The sequence below is a fragment of the Natator depressus genome, chromosome 7 (assembly GCF_965152275.1).
Source record: "Natator depressus isolate rNatDep1 chromosome 7, rNatDep2.hap1, whole genome shotgun sequence".
NCBI lineage: Eukaryota > Metazoa > Chordata > Testudines > Cheloniidae > Natator > Natator depressus.
The window spans coordinates 36,525,003-36,549,602 of NC_134240.1; the positions used below are offsets into that span (position 1 = coordinate 36,525,003).

General features: G+C 42.7%; 2 protein-coding genes across 2 annotated transcripts in view; one reads left to right on the top strand and one right to left on the bottom strand.

The window, feature by feature from the left end:
* The window catches only part of CFAP92 (cilia and flagella associated protein 92 (putative)), a 131,331-nt gene that overhangs the window by 93,622 nt on the left and 13,109 nt on the right, over positions 1 to 24,600 (bottom strand). The window contains exon 2 of the mRNA XM_074958126.1: positions 12,764 to 12,843. The gene's annotated coding sequence lies outside the window, so the exon portion shown is untranslated. The remainder of the gene's footprint in view (positions 1 to 12,763; positions 12,844 to 24,600) is intronic.
* The window catches only part of EFCC1 (EF-hand and coiled-coil domain containing 1), an 89,106-nt gene continuing 64,612 nt past the window's right edge, over positions 107 to 24,600 (top strand). The window contains exons 1-2 of the mRNA XM_074958127.1: positions 107 to 1,021; positions 3,513 to 3,922. Coding sequence (XP_074814228.1) covers positions 299 to 1,021; positions 3,513 to 3,922 — 1,133 coding nt within the window. The 5' untranslated portion in view covers positions 107 to 298. The remainder of the gene's footprint in view (positions 1,022 to 3,512; positions 3,923 to 24,600) is intronic.

The window sequence follows — 24,600 nt, forward strand, 5'->3', positions numbered from 1 at the left end:
CGATGTGTTCATTCACTCTTCCCCCCACCCTCCTCTAGCTTCCCCACCCGCCGCTCCGCTCCCTGTCCCTTTCCTGCACGGCTGGGGGGAAGCGGAGCCCGAGAGCAAAGGGCAGCAGCTTCCCTTAGCCCCGGAGCCTGTGCACATCTCCGCGCACGTGCTCACGGGGGCGGCGCGTCCCGCGGCCGGACATTGGCCCCTGCTCTGACCCCGCGCTGGGCTTGCGGGAGCGGAGCTGCCTGCAGGGCTCCGGACACTCCCGAGCGCCAGCAGGGGCAGCATGGTGGTGGGGTGAGAGATGGATCCCCTCGACGCGTGGGACCCCTACAGCCGGCCGGCCCGCCGGACCCAGTGGCTGGTCAGCGCCCTGGCGTATCACTACGGGCTGGACCGGGGCGTGGAGAACGAGATCATCGTGCTGGCCACGGGCTTGGACCAGTACTTGCAGGAGATCTTCCACCACCTGGACTGCGAGGCGGAAGGCAGGATCCCCGGCGAGGACTTCCGCACCCTCTGCCAGGTGCTGGGGCTGGCGGACCCGGAGGAGGCGGCGGCCGACCCGGAGGAGTGCGCCGGCCTCTGGGAGGACCTGGCCCCGGAGCTGACTTTCCGCCAGTTCCACGCCAAGCTCTGCGGCTACTTCAGCACCAAGGCCGGCTGCGCGCCACAGCACCCGGCGGTGGGCAGGCTGCCGCTGGGCAAGGAGAGCGAGCACATCGAGACCCAGATCCGGCTGCGCAGCCCGCTGCGGCGGCGGCGGGACAAGGCGGGCCCGGGGGCTGCTGCCCTCAAAAGCGGCAGCCCCCGGGGGGCTTCTCCTCCGCCGGCCGCCCCGGGGCTGGCCCCGCACGCCAGGCGGCCGGGCCCCTGCTCCAGGGAGTGCTACGAGGAGATCGTGGCTCTGGAGCAGGCTGAAGACCGGATCGTGAAGCTGGAGGAAGAGAACGGCAGCCTGCGGGAGCTGGTGGAGGACATGCGGGCAGCGCTGCAGAGCAGCGACGCCAGGTGCCTAGCGCTGCAGGTGAGCGGGGAAGGGCACGGGCCGGTGCACGCTCGGGGGGAACTGGCCAGACCCCGCTCCGGGGACTCAGCCTGCGGCCAGAGCGAAACCAACCCTGGGAAACTGACACATGGAGTTAGTGTCAGCAGTAGCTACTGTCCTAGGGCAGCAAAAGCTGCAGAGGTCCCTGTAAAGGCAGGGTGACAGGTCCCACTGTTCCCAAGCCCTGCCACGCCTACACGCTGGCAGCCCAGCGCCCTGCCCGCCTTCTTCCTACCAGCAGAAGTTTGAGAGCCGAACGCTGCTCTGATTTCAGGGACACCCTGGAGTGTAAATCGGGCCAGGGAAAATATGTATTCACTAGCTGCATTTGTCTAGCTGGGGTCGTGCTGCTCCGGGTCCTTCCCGAGTGTGAGAGAAAGAGCTAAAAGAAGGGAATATGAAATGCACCATGTTAAACTCTGTGCTCACCCCACTAGGTCTCTGAAAGATTTCCAGGAAATCTAATCAGGTTATTGTTGGGTAACTGGATTATAAAAAGGTTGGATTATTATTGCTACTATGTTTGGGGAGAGATTTAATTAACGGATAAACAGAGTGCATCCATTTCTATCAGTACTGCTGGACAAGGGAGAGAGGCTTCCATTTCTGGTGTCACTGTAACTGTGCATTAAAAGTTGGTTTAAATTTAACCTAAAGCACAACAGTACTTTTATTAACTGAAAGAAAATCTCACTGGAGCTAGTCGTGGTTAAAGGAGCTCATTAAAGCTTGTGTTCAGAGCAAACATTTTGTTAATTAGTTTGTGACCTATTTGCATTCACCTCAGTTTTGGGTGAAGGGGCTCTGCCTACCTCCAAATGCTTGTCATGAAAAGCCATAGAAAATGGATCTTGGTGTTAGGTTCATTCAAACTCCCAATGGTTACACAGTGCAACAAGCTGCTGGAACATACTTTAAAAAGTTAGACCACTAAAAGCCCATTGAAATAAATGTGGGTGAAAGTTCAAAGGCAGGTGGGAGAATTTATATCCTTCCAGGCCTGGCTGGGGCTACTTGCTGGAAAAGATTTTTGACCTTTCAGTCAGTTTATTTCCTGAGCCATCAAGGCTTTCATACTTTTTCAGTGTTAATGTTACATGTAAATTGAAGATGAAGATGCTGTGATTTTCAAAAAATGAACATCTGACATATTAATGATGTTTACCCGAATGATTCAGAGAGTTATGTTCCATCTAATTCCAGATTACTGAATATAAATAGTTCTGTTTCTAAACAAATGGCAACTTGGATATTTGTCATTATTTCTTCCTGGGTATTGTGTGTTCGTGTTGTTGCTGGTTTTTGTTTAAGACAACCAGTTTGGTTATGTACAATTTTCAAGAGGAAATGTTTTGTTGCAGTATTACTATTTATTAATGAGGCACTATAAGCTAGTGCATTATAGGGTTTGGTGTGTTTTGATCTTACTCTTTTCTTGTATATGGCTTTGGTTTGTCAGTGTTTTATCAGTAATGGATGTGATATTTTAAAAAATATAAATAAATATGAATGTTTGGATTTTTACCTGTGAGAAAAACAAGTAGGCAGTTCATTGAGCAAGAAATGTTTTGGGACTCACAGATAACCTCTTGAGTTCATAGTTAGGCCCCACTCCTACAATTGAACTGGTGAGCAGACTCTTGCAGAGCCCCACTGACTTTGGGGCCTCAACGCACAGTCCTTGCTCAGGCAGAACTCATTGATTCCAAGAGTAAAGAGTACAGGATTTTAATAGCAGGCATTGCTTGATTGCTCTAGGGAGACAAAGAATATTTCTGGCATGAAGGAGTAGTATAGAAAGGGTGAGGCCCTGGAAACTTGACTTATGCAGTTTTTTTTGGTGTGACTAGTTAACTTGACTTAATAAATATACTTAGCATTCAGATGATGCTTATATATGTTTGAAGTTCTAATTTGACATTAACTATGAAATCTTCACAGCATCCCAGTGAAGTAGTACTATCCCTGGTTTACAAATAGGAAAACTGAGACAAAACGGTGAAGTTACTGGCCCAGGGCCACAGAGTGAATTACTGGAAGAACTAGGATTAAAACTCAGGACACCCACTGATTACCAGCTTCATGCTAATTCATATAGCCCACATGCCTAAAAGAAGTCGTGGTATGCTTCTCAAAACGCTAGTTGCGCCCCTAAGAACTGACTGAAACAATGGGGAGACATGAAATTAAAATAATATGTGAACATGTAAAACATTTGAGACAAAGTTTGCTGTGCCTCTAATGAGTCAACTTTTCTACATAAATTATGTATTTTGAAAATAATTATATTACCCAAGGATTGTGCCCAGAACTTTGTGTAGGCCAAAGGTAGATTCCTAATTAAGGGTAGGTTTACTACAGGTGAAGAAAATATGTCAAAAAATCTGCCCATTTTCAGCTTTGATTAAAATGTTAAGTTATTTTCATACAAATTAATCTGTGTTCCTCTTTCTGCTCCTGTTGATTGTAGGTAGGACTGTGGAAAAGCCATGCTAATCATAAGAAAGATGGGACCTGTTTTATAGGAAATAGGAGACTGTTAACTCCCAAACACTCCCAGCCCACCAAGTGCCTTCAGAGTGTCCTAAAGGAGGTGGAACTAATCCGGAATTCCAGGGATGGACAAATTGAAGAAGCAATTAGGTTCAATCAAGAACTGCAAAAAGAACTGAGGAGTTCCCAGGAAGCTATAGTCACCCTGGAAGACTGCAACCGTAATCTGAAGAGGGAACAGGCAGAAATGAGGAAGAAAGTGGAAGAAGCTAGACATGCAGTCCTTAACAGTCTTGGCAAAGTGAAGGAGTTAGAAGCAAAAGCCAATAAAGTGCCACATTTGCAAATATACATCCAGCAGCTAGAATCAGAACTACAGTACTATAGGTAAGTCTGATACCATTCAAAATAAATGTACCAAATCATATTTAAACATAGCTGGGCTAGAAAATAAATGCTTATATTAATGAATCTACTAAGATATTTTCTAAAGTGTGGTTGGAGAGGAATTAGGAGCTATCTATTCATTTTGTTAGAAAGGGTCCCTCGCAGAGCTCAATGCCTTCACGGAGTTTGGCCTGAGAAAGAAATACTGGTTTTGGCCTACAGTGAGGTGGAAAGACTCCCAAAATAACTTACCCACGAATGAAAGTTAGAGTAGTAACACCTCAAGATAAACCTAAAAAGCCATTGTTTACTCAATCCTTTATGTATTGGATTTTCCATCTCAAAAGTTTTTTTTGCTATAACTAATTTGAATTGGATTAGTTCCTGTTACTTAAATTAGATACACATAAAAATAGTAACTGAACAGATGATGTTCCATCACTCAGTCTAAACCCACACCTGGACAAACAGCTCAGAAGTGCCATACATAAGGCCAAATTCTGGCCTACAATGTTAAGCTGTGGCGTAACTTATGTCCATCATTTTTCATTGATGGAATGTATTTTACTCAATTAGATAGGAAGCGAAATAAAACAAAACAGATGATGGGTAATGATTCCATGCTTTGTACCCACTACATAGCCTTCCATTGATGGTAAGACAAAAGGAAGCCAAAAGCAAGAAAAAATAAGCAAGCAGTTAAAGTTGTGGCTTACAGTTCTTAATATATCAGGTGGCCCACTTCACAGTTTTATTAATAGTAGGAGCAATGTTTAATTGAATACCTACTGCATGCCAAGTGAGCACCCATAATTATGACAATATACTTGTGAGACCATGTATCAGTTTTCATACATAGATCACAAAGTCTTTTCAAAGGTATTATTATCCCTATTTTACATATGAAGAAACTGAGGCATAGAGAACTTAAGTCAAGTCACACAGTAATTTAGTGGCAGTCTGAAACAGAACCTAGGCCTTCCAACTCCTAGCCTTGTGCTTTAACCATTAGAACAACTGCTTGGATAAATATATCTCCAAAACAGAGAAAAATGTGCACAAATTTACTTAGTACCCAATCCTGCTGTTCTTGCTCAGACAAAACTTTCAGTGAACTCACTGATGATTATTTAAGTCGCTGGCAATTTTGCATGAGTCAGTGCTAGATGCACAGACTTAATGTACACATTTAGACTGACATATAATAAAAAGGTAACTCATATGCAAACTGACTTTCTTTCAATTTTTTCCCTGATTCTGTTATTTTAATATTTTGACTATTCAGAACAGCTTTTCCCTTTTTAATCTGATATTTCCTGTTTCCTTATAGGAGCTATTTGTGGCGTTACAGCTATTGTATTGTGTTTATAGGGTGGGGGAAGTATCTAAAAATAATCACTCTATCTGGTGTCCTTCTATGAGCATTGTGTATGTTGATATCTTTGGGTTTACAGAAAATAAATGCATTTCATTAAATAGCTGTACCATTTTAAAATACCATCAAGAGCAAGTAACTTCCAAGACAGCTAGTCACAGGGATTTGCTAGCAATGGGTCCAAAACAGAACTGGGAGAAATTTTTTGACTAAAACTTTTTTCAGTGAAAACCACAGATTTGGTGACACCCAAGCATTTCAAGAATTCATGTCAGTTTTGCTGAATAATTTTGGTAAAAAAAATTCATTTTGGTATTTTCAAAACAAATGTCATTCAAAAATGACTTTGTTTTGAATTTCTTTAATTTTATTTTTAACATTTGTATAAAGTTAAACAAATGCTTGAAATCAAAATAAAACAGTTAATGAAACAATTTTTTAAATTTTTTTATTCGCAAAAATTTCAAAAAATTTAAGTTTTGGGTTTTACCCAAAATATTTTTTTTTGTTTTTTGGAATTTCCAGCAAATTGAAAAATCTGTTATTTACCCAGCTCTAGTCCTGTATAAGCCATACAGCCTTCTCTCTATTGCCTGAAATAGAAAGTCTCCACTGGCCAATGCAGTGAGAGCTCACTTCCAAAGTTTGATGGAGCATAAAAGCACATTTTTGAGAAGAGGGTAATGAGCTAGTTAAAGATGAATAAGAAACATCAGCCCAGACTTGCTCAGTGAGCGCTGACCTTTGGTTCTGAAAATAACAGCTGGTCTAACAGATTTTTCTGTTAGATTTCACCATTGATGAAATGATGATGATGAGCTGGTAGCACTGGTTATACTTAAGACTTCCCAACACTTTCCATTATAAGACTCTCTATTAGTTGCTTATAATTTTGCCAGACTTAAATCTTTTGAGCTGAAATTTTCCATACTGGGTGGTTGCCTCCAGATCAGTGGTCTCCAACCTTTTTATGCCGAAGACCACTTTTTGAATTTAAGGGCAACACAGAATCTACTCTGGCCCTTCCCCGAGGCCCCGCCCCTCCCCCAAAGCCCTGTCCTGCTCACTCCATCCACCCATCTCTCCATCGCTCACTCTCCCCCACCCTCACTCGCTTTAACCGGGCTGGGGCAGGGGTTGGGGTTCGGAAGGGGTTGCGGGCTCTGGGCTGTGGCCAAGGGGTTCGCACTGTGGGAGGGGGCTCCGGACTGAGCCTAGGGAAGGGCTGCAGGAGGGGGTGAGGGGTGCAAGCTCTAGGAGGAAATTTGAGTGCAGGAGGGGGCTCTGGGCTCAGGCAGAGTGTTGGGGTACAGGAGGAGGTGTGGGGTGCTGGTTCTGGAGGGGGTCAGGGCTGGGGCAGGGGGTTGGGGTGCAGGAGGGGGTATGGGATGCTGGTTCTGGGAGGGAGCTCAGGGCTGGGGGTTGGGGTATGTCCTCCCACCAGGCAGCACTTACCTCGGGTGGCTCCTGGTCAGTGGTGCAGCAAGGCTAAGGCAGGCTCCCTGCCTGCCCCAGCCCCATGCCTCTCCTGGAAGGGCCGACGTGCCCCTGTGGCCCCGGGGGGACGGGACGGGGGGGGGCACGTGGCTCCGCGTGCTGCCCCTCTCTGCAGGCACTGCCCCAGCAGCTCCCATTGGCCACAGTTCCCCATTCCCGGCTAATGTGAGCTGCGGGAACGGTGCTTGCAGGCAGGAGCAGCGTATGGAGACTCCTTTCCCCGCCCCGGGCTGCAGGGGTGTGTTGGCTGCTTCCGGGAGCAGCGTGGGGTAGGGGCAGGCAGGCAGGGAGCCTGCCTTAGCAGCAGCCCCGCTACACCGCCAGAGATCACGATTGCCTGGGAGAGTCTCTAGGATCGACCAGTCGATCGCGATTGACCAGTTGGTGACCACTGCTTCAGATTAATTTTTATTTTTAGCAAAGTTTTAACAAAAACGGTTCAGCCATTTCAGAGAACAAGATTGGAGGATAATATGTTTTGCCCATGTTAAAAAAAAAAAATTCTCTCCAGCCCTAATCTTTTTAGTCTCTCCTCATATGGAAGCTGTTCCATACCCTGGATCATCTTTGTTGCTCTTCTCTGAACCTTTTCCAGTGTGACCATGTCCTTTTACAGATGGGGCGACCAGAACTGGACACAGTATTCAAAGTGTGGGTGGATTTATATAGTAACATTATGATATTTATGGTCTTATTTTTATTCCTTTCCTAATGGTTCCTAACAGACTATTAGCCTTTTTTGACTGCTCAGTGCACAGCAGCATTAGTTTTCAGAGAATATACACGGTGACTCCAAGATCTCTTTCTTGGGTAGTTACAACTAATTTAGAACCCATCATTGTATATGTATAGTTGGGATTATTTTTTCCAGTGTGCTTTAGTCAATGTTGAATTTCATCTGCCATTTTGTTGCTCAGTTATCCTGTTTTGAGAGATCCCTCTATAATTCTTCACAGTCTACTTTGGATTTAACGATCTTCAATAATTTTGTATCATCTGCTAACATGGCCACTTCACTGTTAACCCCTTTTCCCAAATCATCTATGAATATGGTTAACAGCACAGGTCCCAGTACAGATTCTTGGGGGACCCCACTGTTCATCTCTTTCCATTGTGAAAAACTGACCATTTACTCCTACCCTTTGTTTCCTATCTTTCAACAAGTTACTGATCCATAAGAGGACCTTCCCTTTCATCCTATGACTACTTAGCTTCCTTAAGGTCCCTCACCCAAGGCTTTTGTCAAAGGCTTTCTGAAAGTCTAGATTACCCATATCCACAAGCTTGTTGACTCCCCCATAGAATTTTAAGATTGGTGAGGCATGATTTCCCTTTGCAAAAGTTCTGCTGATTCTTAACAAATTGTGTTTATCTGTGTGTCTGATAATTCTGTTATTTATTAAAGTTATAATTAATTTGCCTGCTACTGAAGTTAGGCTTTTCAGCCTGTAATTGCTAAGATCACCTTGGGAGCCCTTTTTAAAAGTCCGTGTTACATTAGCTACCCTCCAGTCATCAGGCACAGAGGCTGATTTAAGCAATCGGTTACACACCACAGATAGGGTGTAATTCTGTAGTTTGATATCTGAGCTCCTTCAGGACTCTTGATAATACATAAATGCCCCTGTGGCTGTGGGAGGCATTATGGAAGGTTTGCATTAGCTCTCTTCTGCACAGCTCACTGGCCTCTGATCTGGGGGTGAAAGGAAGGGGGATAGTTGCCTGTGCATAGGTGTGTGTGTGTGTGTAACTGATCGTATACCAAAGGGGTCTTTTTAATTAACTGTTACATTTGAAATTTTTCAGACAAGTTTTTAGGAAAGAATCATTATGAATTGTAAGAAAATCCTTTCGCAGCAACTGAAATAAATTCCAGAACCCCTCCCCTGCAAATGTCACAAAATTTCCTGATACACTCATCCCACTCATGTGGGTGAGTGTTTTGAGGCCAACAAGTCATGGCTGAGGTGCGTGTGTGGGGAGACCTGCATTACTGGTGCCCTTGTTCTGTTGATAAGCAGAATCCTGTCCTTTCCAGCATCAATCTGGTCCCTATCTGGGGAACTAAATTAACTTAGAAAACAAAAAAACAAGCTCCAAAGAAAAAGCTCAGGTAGTCTTTAAAGAGCTTTGAGCATGGAGGCTAGAAAAAGTGTATATTAAATTCAAAAATTGTAAAGAATAAAATGAATTAAACTCACTAAAAGCGAGGACATTTTAAGTTAAAAGACACCATCCCGCCCTCCCCACACCATCCCCAACCTTAGGAAAAAGTCAAGTCATAACATTCATCTTCAACACATCATGACTACTGTAGATGTGTCCCTATCATATCATATGAGTATGACCTAGAGGCTTTAATAAGCAAATCTTTTGGAACAATTTTGTAATGTACTTGCTACAATATATACATATAGTGCATAATGAAAAAAATTACTGCACAGGTCCAGTATTGAATTTTAAAATGTTAGTGAATTGAGTATTAAAACAAACAAAAACTGAACCACCATCTAAAATGCAACACCAAAAGAAGCAATCCACAGTAGGGATTATGGACTGGCTAAAATGGATTAGAGAAAAAATTACAGGTTTTTCTCCTTAAAGCAGCAGAGGGACAAGGAGGAAACAAACTGTTTTTTCATCCCACTTGAAACAAAAACAAAGGCCAAATTGATCTTAGTGAAACAGAGTTAGTAATGGAGATGTTGACAGAGCTTTTACTGTAGCAGTGCTAACCAGCACTACGCTAGTTATATAGGTCAATGCAAGGGGTCAGACAATGCTAATTATGCTCCTAGTATGCATGGCCTGATTCACAATTATTTAATTATCCTTTAGTATTTATATGAGTTAAACAAGAAATCTTTTCTGTATGGACTGCACAATAGTCTGTTTCATCCATTCACATACACATATACATCTGACAAATGGATGCTTACGATGCCATTTTCCTCTGATTTATATTCACCAGTGCTGATTTTTCAAAATAGTTACATTTTATATCAACAGTATCCGAAGATGATGTGTGGATCTTCCCTTTCTATAAGTCTACAACCTGACTTTGTGGAGGGTGAACCTAATGTAATAGGTCTTTTCCATTTCTAAGGGCATGTCTACACTTACCGTGGATCGACATTGCAATGATCGATCCACAAGTGGTCGATTTATCAGGTCTAGTGAAGTCCCGCTAAATCGACCACAGATCACTCTCCAGTTGACTCCGGTACTCCACCAGAACAAGAAGCATAAGGTAAGTCAACCCAACGCGGTGTAGACACCGCAAGAAGTCGACCTAAGCTATGTCGACTCGAGCTATGTTATTCACGTAGCTGGAGTTGTATAACTTAGGTCGACGTAACCCCATAGTGTAGACTTGCCCTAATTTTCAGTATGGACCAAGTAAATCCAAAGTAGACATGCTGATCCAAGAAGGCGGAGGAAAGGAATATTTCCCCCTACTGGTCTGTTTTAGAATGCTTCTATTAGGTGAAGGTGGGAAAGTACTACAGAGAAAATACTTTCCCTGCCCCCCATAAAAAAGGTGTTTTCATGTATCAATATGTAAATGTGTTATTTCAAGCCAGGCACTGATATAGAGCTTATATTTAGCTCTTTTCAGCAATTTTAATAAAATTAATATTAATAGAAAGAAATTAAACTGCAGAGTTTCAGCACAAGAGCTTTAGGAACATGCTGTTTAAAGTTAATAGTGCCTGTCTGGTATGATAAGCATTTTACAAAGATAAAAAAAGGGAATATTCAGTGTTGGGAAACATTTAAAATGGATTGTATAGTACAGCTGGGCAGAACCAGATTTTTCATTTCACAGGGAGTGCCATGAGTTTGAAACATTTTCTGTTTCGAAATAAAATGAAAGCAAAAAGCTTCAAAATTTCCCACAAAATGAGATTCCAGAGGAAAAAATAGTTATAGGTCAATTGCAATGCTTTGTTGCAATACAATCAAAATGTTTTGTTCCAATTTTTACTTTTATTTCTTTTATATTACATTTATAACAGAAGTCATTTCAAAACAGAAAACAGACATGTTCTGTTCTGAAAAGGTCGATATGGAATGTTTGACCTTATCAAGATGTTTTTCAATTTTTCTTTTGAAAACTTTCCTCCAAGTAAACACATTTATGTAAAACAATTTGCTTTCAACAGACAGGCATTTTCTGATAGAAAAACATTCTGTTGGAAAATTTACGACCAGCTCTGTTGTGTAGTTGTCATACTAGAGATGTCACAAGAACCTCCCCCCACCCCGCCAAAAAAAAGAAAAAGATTTGGGTATATCTAAATGTAGAGAGAAAGTACCTGGCCTTTCACAGAAAGAACTTTGCCACTTACAGACAGCTAGCCTTCCCCTTCACCTGGGGCACTGTGCCATCATGTTTCCAATCCTCAGGTGGGGAAGGACCATCTGTACTAGCAGAGACAATGTCTGGAAATAGTTGGATCACAGAACATACTCACTGATTCAGAAGTCCTTACTCAAGCAAACTTTTCATTCAAGTCAATGAGAATTTTGTGTTAAGACCTGCCAGATCAGGGCTAAGGTGCATTATATTACTCCTTTTGCACTGTTAGAGCACAGTGGGTTGGCAAGAGAGAGCTGACAAACATATCTACGTGCAAGAGAAGTGTGGAACTCTGACAATATCTAATTATTGAAATGATTTCCCTTCTTTTACAAAACAAATTCTTTAAACATCAGATTGTTTATCAAGTATAAACAAATCAAAATTGTATCATTATTTTCTAAATATCATAGATGTGGTGAGGGAGAGGAAATCATGGTACCTTGCAAGTCATAGTACAGTAAGGTTTAAAAAAAAAAATCTAGATTTGCATTGATCTTTGGATGCCAACATGTTAAAGCACTTCATATAATCAAATGTATCGTTTCCTTTTATATTTCAACTGTCTTGATGTATAGAATTCAGTTTCCTCTAGTACTGTAAATTGCAGCCATTACAGCCAAATAGGTTACTCCAGAAATTCTTAATTGAGAAGTTTTAATGATGTTGGAGATCATAGAATCATAGAATATCAGGGTTGGAAGGGACCACAGGAGATCATCTAGTCCAACCCCCTGCTCAAAGCAGGACCAATCCCCAAATGACAGCTTCATGTCTTTCAGTGCAAAGTAATATGTTATGGCCACCCTTGTACATGTGCACTGAGGTTCCTGCTGTCAGCTCCATATGGAGGCCCTGAATGACTGGTAAATTTGAAAGGGGAAGATAATCAAAGCTAGCCTCCTTATTATAAAAGTGTACTTTTAAAAACATGTACTGATTATGGTCCCAATCCTACAAGATGCTGGGCCCTCTCAACTCAGTTTAATGGGAATCCCCTCTAGAGAGGGCATGAAATCTGAATGGAGACCGTGGGCTCACTAGACTGCATATTCAGATCCACAAACTGATAAAAGCCCTGGCCATTTTTTCATATTTGTTTTTCTCCTTTGTTTCTAAAGAAATTAAATACAAAAACAAAACAGAGGAGCCTCAAAAAGTTAATGCACTAGTTGGCCACGTTCATACAATATTAAGTGGAGATGGGACAAAACTGAAGGCACTTGGATCTGAGGTTCTGAATTTCAGGGCAGGGGGAATTTGGCTGCAGATTAAGCATTTATGGGATTTCATTCCAGGGCTTTGTTCAGATGAGGCTAAAATTGCATGAGACCAACTGACTTTGTGAGACTTGTGCAATTTGGACCCCAGCGTCCCACAAAAACATTTTGTGAGATTCCAGTGAGCCCCAGCTCTGATTTAACCTTTACTCTGACAACACCCTCCCCTCCCCGCCCCCAGCCTAAAGCTCATCCAGATCTTAACAGCACTTCCTGGGCCCATCTGTAATATTAAGGCATTCTTAAAACCACCTAACAGATATGTGTAAGGTCTAGGAGGGGTCAGGTTTCAGTTCCTGTGAGAATAACAACTTCAAATTGCTTGCCTTTGGGGTCTTTAAAATCTTTTTCTTCAGCACTTAGCCAGACAGTCGGCCGTAGCAATGGTTCGTCATTTGGTCTGTTCCTACAAAAATGTAATAGAACAGGTTTATTAATTTAAACTGAGAAACATTTATAGGTGAAGAACAACGATAACCTGGGAACTGAACTCTTGGATGGTGAAACAGACTGTGACTGAAGCAGCTGCCTGAATATTGACACTCTGACTACCAGCTGTAAGAGCAGTCAACCAGATTGTTCTAGGTGATTGCTTTGACCTTCTCCTTCTTAACTCCCACCCACCAAGCACGTTCCTAGGGTAAACAGGAGGTTGCAATTAGTTACTTGTTATGTTAAGAGTTGGAAACAAAAAAAGAAGGGAACTTGAAAATGAAGTTCTTAAATAAATTAAAAGTATTAACAACTGAACACCTTTGCATGTGTCCCTTGACTGACTAAGATTCCTTACAGTGCACTGACCATTCCTAAACAGGGTCAGGCTGGGGTAATACTGGCAAGAGGGCACCTTAAAAGGGACATATAGGTTTCTGGTGGTCTATTATTATTCATCTCCAGTAGAAAGAAGCTTAAACAAACATTTCAACATACTTAGGTCTGTTCACATCAAATAAAATGTATAGGATCTGTTTCAGCAAAGGTTGTTTTGTTTTGGATGTACAAAGTGTTTATCTGTACTTTTGACATGTGTTTGTTTCAAATAACAGCAAAACCTTTGCTCCAAATTCATTAAAATTAACACTGAAGAATGCCTATCCAAAAGGAAGGCTGCTCTTGCTCTATTTAATCTGATAGCTGAAATATAGCCAAATCTAGTTCTCTTTAGGCTTTTCAGTGCTGGACATTTAGTTACACAGCATCTATTCTTGGGAGACTTTGCTGGGCTTCTCATTAAATCCTCCTTTTTTTATCCAGCTTGCCCTATTTGATGAGTTTCAGTGGGAGCACAATAGCAGTGTTGCATGTAGGGACGCTGCCTATTCATTCCAACAGACCTACATTTGCACAGCCTGAGAACTTCTTTCCATAAGTCTGAGTAGGAACTCTTTGTTGCACACATTGTAGCTGTCACTTAGCAACCCCCACTGCAATGAATACTTTCCAGCTGCTGAAATATTAACGCCTGTGAGCATTACAATGGTGAGGAAAGACAAAAATCATCCAGACCAAAGGACCGAATGAGTTTTGTCATATAGCATGTGCCATATCTATTGTGTGCAAAATCTTCAAAAGCAGATTCCAGCATTTCATTGGTTAATTAACTAGAGCCTCTCTAACAAAATTCATTTAGTCCAGAAGCAGGCCAGGTGATGTTTCTGCCTCTGTCAAATTTGTTCCAGGGAGGGGAACTTTAATTTCAGCCAGCAGCTCCATTGGTACCCTGCCCGCTGAGGTGGATGTAGATGTACTCCATCAGTGCGTCCCAAGGCTGCCCTGGCACATCCCCAGTGACAGCACAACTCCAGTTCTGAACTGCATTACCCTCCCCCACTACCTATGGAATCCCCAGCAGAGAGATGTGGCCACCTTGTATCATCACAGCCTTTCCACTGGCAGACTTTCTGAAGCCAGGAGCCATGCAACTTGGTTTACACCAGCTAGCCCTTTAAATCATAAGCAGCTTCCTAAACAGTCCATTTACACATAAGAAGAAACAAATGAATTCCCTTCTGCAATTTGATGGGTGCATGCTTTCTCTGTCTCTCATAGGCTATCAAAGTTGGACTTCTCACTTCTCAGAAAGGGATCATTTCTTGATTTTCATTCTTGTGAACCAAGTCTGAAAAGAAATGGCACTAGCCCACCCATCAGATGCATATAGAAAGTGAGAATAAAATCTAATAAAAGTTAACAGACAATTCCTGCTTTCTTTATTCATGTGAGTAGCTCCACTGAATTCATTGGGACTACTCATATGAGTAAGAAAAGTAGGATGTGGTGCTAAAAACTTAACAAATGTGAGTGTTGCAAACCTTTTAGATATGCACTTCAAAGCATCACATTAATCTTGAACTTCTGGTTCTTTTGACAGAATCTCTCTGGCTCTCTACTTGTCAAACAGAGCTTGAATAAAATTCAGAATGCCAAGCAGAGTCTAGGTACTAGGGCTGGATCCTACAGGAGCCAAGCCGAGCATGGTGGTCCTGATTCAGCAAAATACTTAAACACATGCTTAACTTTAAGCACTTAGGCAATCCTGTTGAAGCCCCATTAAGAAAATTAATAAATTAACAAATCATCTCTCATAATAGTGGATGGGATTTTGGGTCCCAGCTCGCCCAAGCCACTTTGAAAATCAGCCAGTATTGATACTGCATGTCCTGAAAGACACACAGCTGAAGAATTCTCAACTCTTTTAGACTTTTTATTCTATAGTAAGTGTAAAAGGGAGAGTTAATTGTTTCGGAGTGTTCAATCACAATCTCACAAGAATGAAGGGAAGGAGAATTTTAATGAAAAAAATATTACTTTCCCTCAGCTCCTCAGACCATCCTCCTAAACACAGAAATGCCTGGAGGATACAAAAACAGTCAGTAGTTTACAGGAAGTTACTAATAGCCCAGATGTTAGAATTGGTTGAAATAATTTGTTCTGTACAAGGGAAAAAAATCTGCCCTCATAATGTGGAAGAATTACTGTTCTTCAGGGGAGGAGACCTTATGTGCCGGAATGCACCCTGAGGACTATAATAATATGACAAAATGAATGAAGTCACCCTGGAATAGCTCACGGGAGACTTGCAGATGTTACTGTAGAAAAAAATATGACCTTTTTATATTCCAAAAAAAAGCATGGAAGGACAAAGTCATGCATTCGGAATGAATGACCTAGAGACACCATATTCTAAACTGTAGGGGGGAAAAAACACACTTAGTTGATTTTTGATTTGTAGATCATATCTTTTGCTTCAGCTCTGCTGTAGCCAGAGTTTGCACGTCAGTCTTTAATCTACTATAGTTTAACCATCTAGAGAATGATTTCAGAGTGGTAGCTGTGTTAGTCTGTATCAGCAAAAAGAATGAGGAGTACTTGTGGCACCTTAGAGACTAACACATTTATTTGGGCATAAGCTTTCGTGGGCTAAAACCCACTTCATCAGATGCATGCAGTGGAAAATACAGTAGGAAGATATATGTATACAAAGAACATGAAAAAATGGGGGTTGCCATACCAACTCTAACAAGACTAATCAATTAAGGGTTATTTATCAGCAGGAGGAAAAAAACTTTTGTAGTGAGAATCAGGATGGCCCATTTCCAACAGTTGACAAGAAGGTATGAGTAAGAATAGGGGAAAAATTAGCATGGGGAAATAGTTTTTAGTTTGTGTAATGACTCATCCCCTCCCAGTCTTTATTCAAACCTAATCTGATGGTGTCCAGTTTGCAATTTAATTCCAGTTCTGCAGTTTCATGTTGGAGTCTGTTTTTGAAGATTTTTGTTGAAGAATTGCCACTTTTAGGTCTGTTATTGAGTGACCAGGGAGATTGAAGTGTTCTTCTACTGGTTTTTGAATGTTATGATTCCTGATGTCTAGCTGTCACCTTCAGCCCCCAACTAAAACCTCTCTAGCGCATCATCAAGGATCTACAACCTATCCTGAAGGATGATCTCTCACTCTCACAGATCTTGGGAAACAGGCCAGTCCTCACTTACAGACAGCCCCCCAACCTGAAGCAACCAGAAACCACACACCACACAACAAAAACACTAACCCAGGAACCAACCCCTGCAACAAAACCCGTTGCCAACTTTGTCCACATACCTATTCAAGGGACACCATCATAGGACCTAATCACATCAGCCACACCATCAGGGGCTCGTTCACCTGCACATCTACCAATGTGATATATGCCATCATGTGCCAGCAATGCCCCTTTGCCATGTACATTGGCCAGACTGGTTAGTCTCTACGCAAAAGAATAAATGGACACAAATCAGACGTCAAGAATTCTAACATTCAAAAACCAGTCAGAGAACACTTCGACCTCCCTGGACACTCAATTACAGACCTAAAAGTTGCAATTCTTTAACAAAAAAACTTTAAAAACAGACTCCAACGAGAAACTGCAGAACTGGAATTAATTTGCGAACTGGACACCATTAAATTAGGCTTGAATAAAGACTGGGAGTGGATGAGTCATTACACAAACTAAAAACTATTTCCCCATGCTAATTTTTCCCCTACCGTTACTCACACCTTCTTGTCAACTGTTTGAAATGGGCCATCCTGATTCTCACTACAAAAGTTTTTTTTCTCCTGCGGATAATAGCCCACCTTAACTGATTAGTCTCGTTAGAGCTGGTATGGCAACCTCCATTTTTTCATGTTCTCTGTATATATATATCTTCCTACTGTATTTTCCACTGTATGCATCCGATGAAATGGATTTTAGCCCATGAAAGCTTATGCCCAAATAAATGTATTAGTCTCTAAGGTGCCACAAGTACTCCTCGTTCTTTTATCTAGAGAATGAAATTAATTTAGCCCTTTACTTGGTTACATGTTCTTTTCTCTTTTAGCATTCCTAGATCAGTATTTTGATAATGTTAATGCTATCAATTGCCCCAGTAAATTATTTTTTAATTATCTAAAAGCATTGGAAAATATCCACGGATGGAAAAATAGGAGTTGAGCCACCCAGCTATACTGAAAACTCACCACTGTCAAAGATATGTTTGGACTCCATCTTTGGGCCAGTCTGGGCTGATATGTCGCAAAGGATATTGAACACCCCTAGTCTATTTAGAATGATTATATGGTCTTAGGAGATGTTATTATGGCAACGAACCACAGATTTTTGGATATACAAATAGACAACAGCTCCAATGTGACTTGAAGCTGCCAAGATTCTAAACTGATTAGGACAGGTGAGCCAATGTGCGTCGTTTACAAAACCAAATATTTCTGTATTTTCAGAGAAGCAGGAATGTTATTTAGCAGTACATGTGGGTAGGATTACAGCAAATATATTCCATGCTGGCCTTCTGATTTTATTTCCAGTCTCCTCTGCACTGAGGATAGCAAATAGAGGATCATTGCTCAAATTCAGTGCCAGGTTCTATTCTATTTACTTTCAATTACATGTATTTTTTTCCAAGTTTATAATAAGCATCTCATCTATGAAACAGGTGTAACTATTACTTGCAGTGCAGAATAGTAGAACTTTAGCTTTTCAGTGGTTTTTTTTTCCCCAGGTTTTTATTTATGATACTCAGCAGATTTGTGGATAACTGTAAAACTGCCCCACAAATCTGAATCTTTGTCATCTACATCAATAGCTGTTGGCAGTTATTCAAGCAGTCACAACTCAAACAAGATTCTGCTCTCAAAAGACTTTAAAAAAAATTCCACACCCTGTGGTCAACATTTTAATTAAATGACCTCTGCATTTGAGCTAGAGGTTTTGCACATCATCCTTAGAGATTATCTCACACTGTAAACATTCGGATACAGGCAGACACTCCAACACTCCAAAGTTCAGAGTTGGATCCAGGATTTTGGCTGAGACCACTATACAGATGAATGACATTTCCAAAATTCAGATCCACATCTGAGGAGAGAAATCAAAAGATCCTGGAGTTCTGTTGTGCATAAATCCTGGGTTTTGGTTTGTGGCTACAAAAATCAGCCCTTTACCTATGCATTTCCAATAATACTTTGCCCTTTTATAGCACTTTCTGAGCATCTCACAACAGTTTGCAAAAATTAATAAATGTGGCCTTTCAGCATCCCAGTGAGAGAACTAGATATTATTTATCCCCATTTCATAGATGGGGAAACTAAGGCACAGAGAGAAAATGATTTGTCCAATGTCTCACAGCAAATCTGTGTTCTAGGACCTTGATTCCTCTCTACACCCAATTCGCAAATGATATTTTCACATGAACTTTCATATGCAAAAATTTAGGTGGGAAGTAAGTTGCAGATGCAAACTTTGAGGCCAGGATGAGGTCCCTTCGGAAATTTCTGTGGAAGAAAGAACCTCAATGCTCATAGCAGAGTTCTTAAAAACTCTTGAAAAATGTGTACAAAGCTAATTGATGGCGTTTTTCAATGCTGTCTTTTCGGTGGAAAAAGCTCTGAAGAGTGCCCGAGTTTCTAATGGAAACTGGCATCACACATCATTCAGTTTAACACAGGAGGTGCCAAGTGTAAGGAATCAGATTGCATTGGAAGTGCCCCAAACCATTCAGTCTAACCACAGAACAAGATTAGGGCCCCATACTTAGTTTTATGAAGAGTCTCTTTTCATAGCATAAAGTTTTGGTGAAGGTTTGTGATGTCACATTAGTCATAACACTGGAAAACCTGGCACATGCAGCACATCTGCTCAGCTTTTATTCTCTCCCCTTGACTTGACCCCATCATATATACTTGGCATTAGTTCACAACACAGAACACTGGAGGTATTCGGTAGTGCTTACTGAAAGGTCAGCCAAGTTTAAAGTAGAATTTAGTAAGATTTGAGTTGAGCTCTGAGTAAAATATTCCAGAATTCCTGGAGCTGGCAGACTTAAGTAGCATTTTGTTTACTAAAAGATTAGAGAGTGAACCTTTGAAATATAAACAATCTCAATGAATGAAAAGCACAGCTAAGACTTATGCAAATGTCAGGAATCCTTACAGAAAAAGCACTTATTCCACCAGCTTCCATGGCAGCAAATATTTAGAGTGGGATTTGAAAATGAAAGTGAATTGAATGATTTTTTTCCTTTGAATAATGATCCATAGCACCTAAGGAATTTAGGAGTACAAGTTCCATTGATTTTGCCTGGTGAAGAAGGGTGGGGTGGGACATCAGGAAGCTGTTTATGTCTCTGTGGGCCGGTCTGCACTGACCGAAACCCTGGCTCTAGTGCAGGGGTTCTCGCAACAAACTTTTTGGTGGCCTCAGAGTGTGGCCACCAACTCTTGCTGGTGGCCACACTGACACTTTTCCCTAAAATTATTTATTTTTCCTAAAGCTAATAAAGTAATATGCACATGTATACATCCAAATCAGTGTAATTTATTTATGTAAGGTTTGGGGTTTTTTTTTTTCAGACTCAATAATAAAAATCACACACAGTTATCTCTATTCTTTACTGGACCTAACAGAGTAGAAACACAAATAAGGTGTTTTGCACATTCTTGTCTTTTTTATTCTTTTGTTTTTTTGGTAAAAGTGGTTATCTGTATAACAATTCTGAAGTAAATTTAAAAATGCTTTGACACGACAGAAGTCCAAAAAATAATGAAAAAAGTATCTGGGTGGCTTGGGTCTGGGGAGGGGAAGAGAGGGGACACACGGCTGCGGCTGGCCCGGGGCTCCTCCGGGCAGGTGTTGGGGGGTGTGGGTCTCAGGGCTTCAGCCAGCCTGGGGCTCCTCCAGCTAGGGAGGTGCTCAGAGCATCTCCAGGAGGAGGGCTTGTGGCTCCAGGCACAGGGGTTCTCGGGGCTCCAGCTGCTGGGGGGGAGCGTGGGCAGAAGGGGTGGAGTCGGGGGCTAGCCTCCCCAAAGGGGGGCTCCCCCTGCCTCTCACCTCCTCACCCCCCGCCCGCCTCCTGCGTCCTGCCTCCCTCCCCCACCTGCCGCTCGCCTCCTCACTCCCCTGTCCCAGACACCCCCCTGCCCACCGCGAGAACTCCTGCTTGCTGGTGGCTCAGCACTCACCACCTCACTCCCCCGCACGCAGCCAGACCCCCCTGCCTGCCTCATCACCCTGCTGCTGGCTCACTGCTCGCCTCTTTATTCCTCTGCCAGGGCCTCCCCCAGCCGCTTGCCTCCTCACCCCACCCCCACTCGCCTCCTCACTCCTCCACTGAGTAATAGAAATGGTGGATGCAACCTTTTCAAAACAGAATAAGTGACATGTACTATGTGTAATACAGTGTATTATAAATAAAGCTGGTATGGAGGTACTAGTAGAAATAGTATTGCTCTCTGTATAGAAAAGTTACCAGAACTGTGATAGGAAACTAGAGACCAAGGGCAGAGGACATTTTTACAATCAGGTTGTTTACTGGAAGGACATTTTAAGATTTTAAGCAAGTGCACAAGATTTTTCACTTAAAGTCAAAGTTTTCAGCTATAATGTTACAGCCATGGAATATAATCCTCAAATGATACAGCCATGAGATAAGATTTATCTCATTTCCAGGCAATGGGATTTTTGCAATTTCTAACATATATTTCTGAGAAGTGAAGGAAAAAGGGGCATATGTAAGAGTTGTGTGTTTACATATATAGTGTGTTGGGTCTTGGAGTGGTCTGGGATACCCAAAAACCCAGCTGTAGAAAAGGGAATCTGGTTGATGAGAAAATAACCCCTATTTTATTTAGCTATATTGCTCAGGGCTAAGAGTGGTTTCCCTGGTGCTTGCAGGTTGTTATCATAGCCTGTAATAAGGATGGTCACAATAGGGTACTTCCTTCTTTGCTCTACTGTATCTATAAACAGTGGATTGGCGGGGGTGGAAGGGAGGGAGAATTAAAAAGTTAGGTTTATTCCTATAAATTATAAAAATGATTAATTAATATGTACAAAAAAGCAGGGGATTCAGAAACCGAAGAAGAGAAGCAATATACACAACATAGAGAAGAAAAAACACCCAGTATCTGTGGGGGAAAACCCAAACCTATTCAAAATAATCCCATACTAAATAAAGTATTCACTGATCCTTAACTAAAGCTCGGGCTACAGCAGTATTACCACAGCTTCAGTCACTTGGCTCACACAGAATCCTTTCCAGATGGATTGGGAAACCCCTCCCCCCGACCGCCATTGTGTCAGATAGTACACACACAGGAATTGTATTAACAGAGCAGTGTGAGCTTTGTCTAAAAGCTTTTCCAGCAATCCCAGCCAGTTTCATTACACAGGTGATGCAGGGCCTGATCCAAAGCCCATTGAAGTCAATAGGAGTCTTTCCATTGACTTCAGTGGGGTTGGATCAGGGCCTTAAAGCACACACTTTTTCAACTCTTGGAATGCCCCTCTGTTCACCCCAGTGTCTAGCTCTGCGCTGTGAGGTAGCTTCTCTAGTTCCAAAAGATGCTCTGAAACAAAATTTTGGTTTTGCCATAGACCCCTTCCAGTTCCTCGGTATACAGCTGGAACTCTTTACCTCACACATGGATCATTCAGTTCATATCAGGCAGCCACTGTCAAAGCTAAAAAAGCCTTGAAAGCATTGTGGAGTCACATAATTTATTTGTCCTTTATGTAAATCTGAGGCAGTGTCAGTGTGTCAGACTTGGAAGAGAGGATTTCTCTGTGGTTTTATTGCAGTTGCTCTGAAATATTAAAAATCTCTGACATTTGAAAACCAGTGGTTGCTGGTATCAAACCTTAATTGGTCAATGCCCCATTTCTGAAAAATTAGTGTTTTATTATTATGAACCAGCCTTTTATCCTCTTGGTAAAACCCAAGTTATTTGTAAGCTAAAATACCATTTTCCCCTCCTCTTGTGACTCAACCTTAAGGTGTTCTTTTCAAAATAAAAGATTGCTAAGGATGGAAGTGTCGCAATTATTTGTCTGATCTACTAAAACAAAGAGTAATTTTCTACAGACGCTTTACTATAGGCTCAGCTAGTTTGCTAAGCTAATGAAGCTTTGTTTTTGATAGCTAACAGCTATCACAATGCAGAAGTCACCAGGAAGTGTTTGAAGGTTGCCAACTTTCTGATTGAGCACCCTTGCCCCGCCCCCTTCCCCACAGCCCTGTCCTCTTCCCTAAGACCCCGCCCCCCACTCACTCCATCCCCCCTCCCTCCGTCACTCACTCTCCTCCACCCTCACTCACTCACTCATTTTCCCTGGACTGGGGCAGGGGGTTGGGGTACAGGAGGGGGTGAGGGGTGCAGGCTCCAGACAGCACTTACCTCAGGCAGCTCCTGGAAGCAGTGAGATGTCCCTGCAGCCCCTAGACGCAGGGGTGGCCAGGCAGCTCCACATTACCCTCGCCTGCAGGCAGCGGTTCCTGGCCAATGGGAGTTGTAGGGGCGGTGCCTGTGGGCCAGGGCAGCATGCGGAGCACTGGGCTGCAGGGACATGTCACCACTTCCGGGAGCCATGCAGAGCCAGGGCAGGCAGGCAGCCTGCCTTAGCCCCACCGCGCCACAAACTGGAGTTTTTGCTGCCCGGTCAGCAGTGCTGACTGGAGTCACCAGGGTCCCTTTTTGACCAGGCGTTCTGGTTGAAAACTGGATACCTGGCAACCCTAAAGTGTTTTGCTGCAGCACGTACTCATGGAGAAACTTTAATTCCATTAATCTGCATATAGCCATCATTACACACAGGGAACAACAACAAACCCCCAAAACAAACAGAAAATAACCCCCAAACAAAGCACTGACTCTATAGGCACAGCCCACCAAGGAAGCATGCAACCTTCTGGGTCAGGCTTTCTCAAACTGGGGTCCGCGGACCCCTGGGGGGGTTGCGAGGATACTTCCGGGGGTCCGCAAGTCATGTCTGAGACCGCCAGCCTCACTGATCAACTCCTCCCCATCCCTCATAGTGCCTCCTTCACAACACGGAACAGCTCTTCAGTGGTGTGCAGGAGGCACTGGGAGGGAGGGGGAGGATTGGGGATGGGCATGCTCAGGGGCAGTGGCTGAAAGAGGCAGGGAAGAGGAGGGGCGGGCCTTGTGGGAAAGGGTGGAGTGGGGGTAGGGTCTGAGCAGGGGGTTTGGGGCATCCACAACATTTTAAAAATCAAAATGGGGGTCCTCAGATTGCTAAAGTTTGAGAACCGCTGTTCTAGGTTATCTAGTCATCACAGGAAGGCACAGCAGAACTGACTATTTCTATACAGCAACACCAAAGGGTGAGGGGGAAAGAAGGCGGGTGGAAAAGGAGATGGGAAAGAAAGAGCAGTTTGGCTCATTACCGTGAAAAAGAAGCCATCAAAGTGTCACTTTCTTTCATCCTTCCTCCCTTGCCAGCCTTTGCTTGACCTAAGGACTGGAAACTTAAATCAAACAGTCAGAATGAATGATGAAACAGCACAGTCCGTGTAAAACAAAAAAAGGGGCTGCTGAGAGAGGTAAAAGGGGGGCACCATCTGGAGGCAACAGAGAACACTCAGCTGTTTGTTTCCTTGTCACAGAGCCTGGTGTTTGAAGAGCCCTGGTGGGAACAGAGACTCCCTTCACTTTATAACAATAACCAGAGCCTGTAAAGCTCCCGCATCTCTAAAGCATAGACCCTAATTTTGTGGTCAAGGGGAAGGAGAGTGGTGAGGATATCAGAGGAATGAAGAGCCAGCATCCTTTGAAAGGGAGCTGGACAGTGGTCAGAAATAAAGTTTTAATACTGGCAGCTGGGATGGCTAATTTTGATTAAGGACTCATATCAGAGGGAGAGTGGCTTAAGAATTCTGCAGTAGCTCAGATGAAATGTTTAGCAGCTCTTGCAGCTCTCAAAGAAGAAAACTGAGCTCCAGAGAAACTTTTAAATGGTCTGTTATTTTTAAAGGGAGGCTTATGCATTTTATCCGTCAGTTCATTGTGCAGAGTCCCTAATACACTCAGTTTTATTATTCATGGTGATGTTAAACAAACCACACCAAGCTTTTCCAGGTTTGGGATTTTGATTAAGGCCATTTGCAAAGACAGAAGTCCTATCAGGGTTTTTGGGACATATGTATCACTGCAGTGCCTGCTAGAATGCTAGACTTTTTCCATGGCATTTTAAGTAATAAGTGAAAACGTGATCCAGCTTGAAATGTACCGTACTAGGTGCCAGTTCGAAGGTGAGGGCTATAAAACAAGAAAACAAAACAAAAAAAAGAAAAAGTTGGTGGTTTAACTTTTTGTTTATTCTTAAAATTTA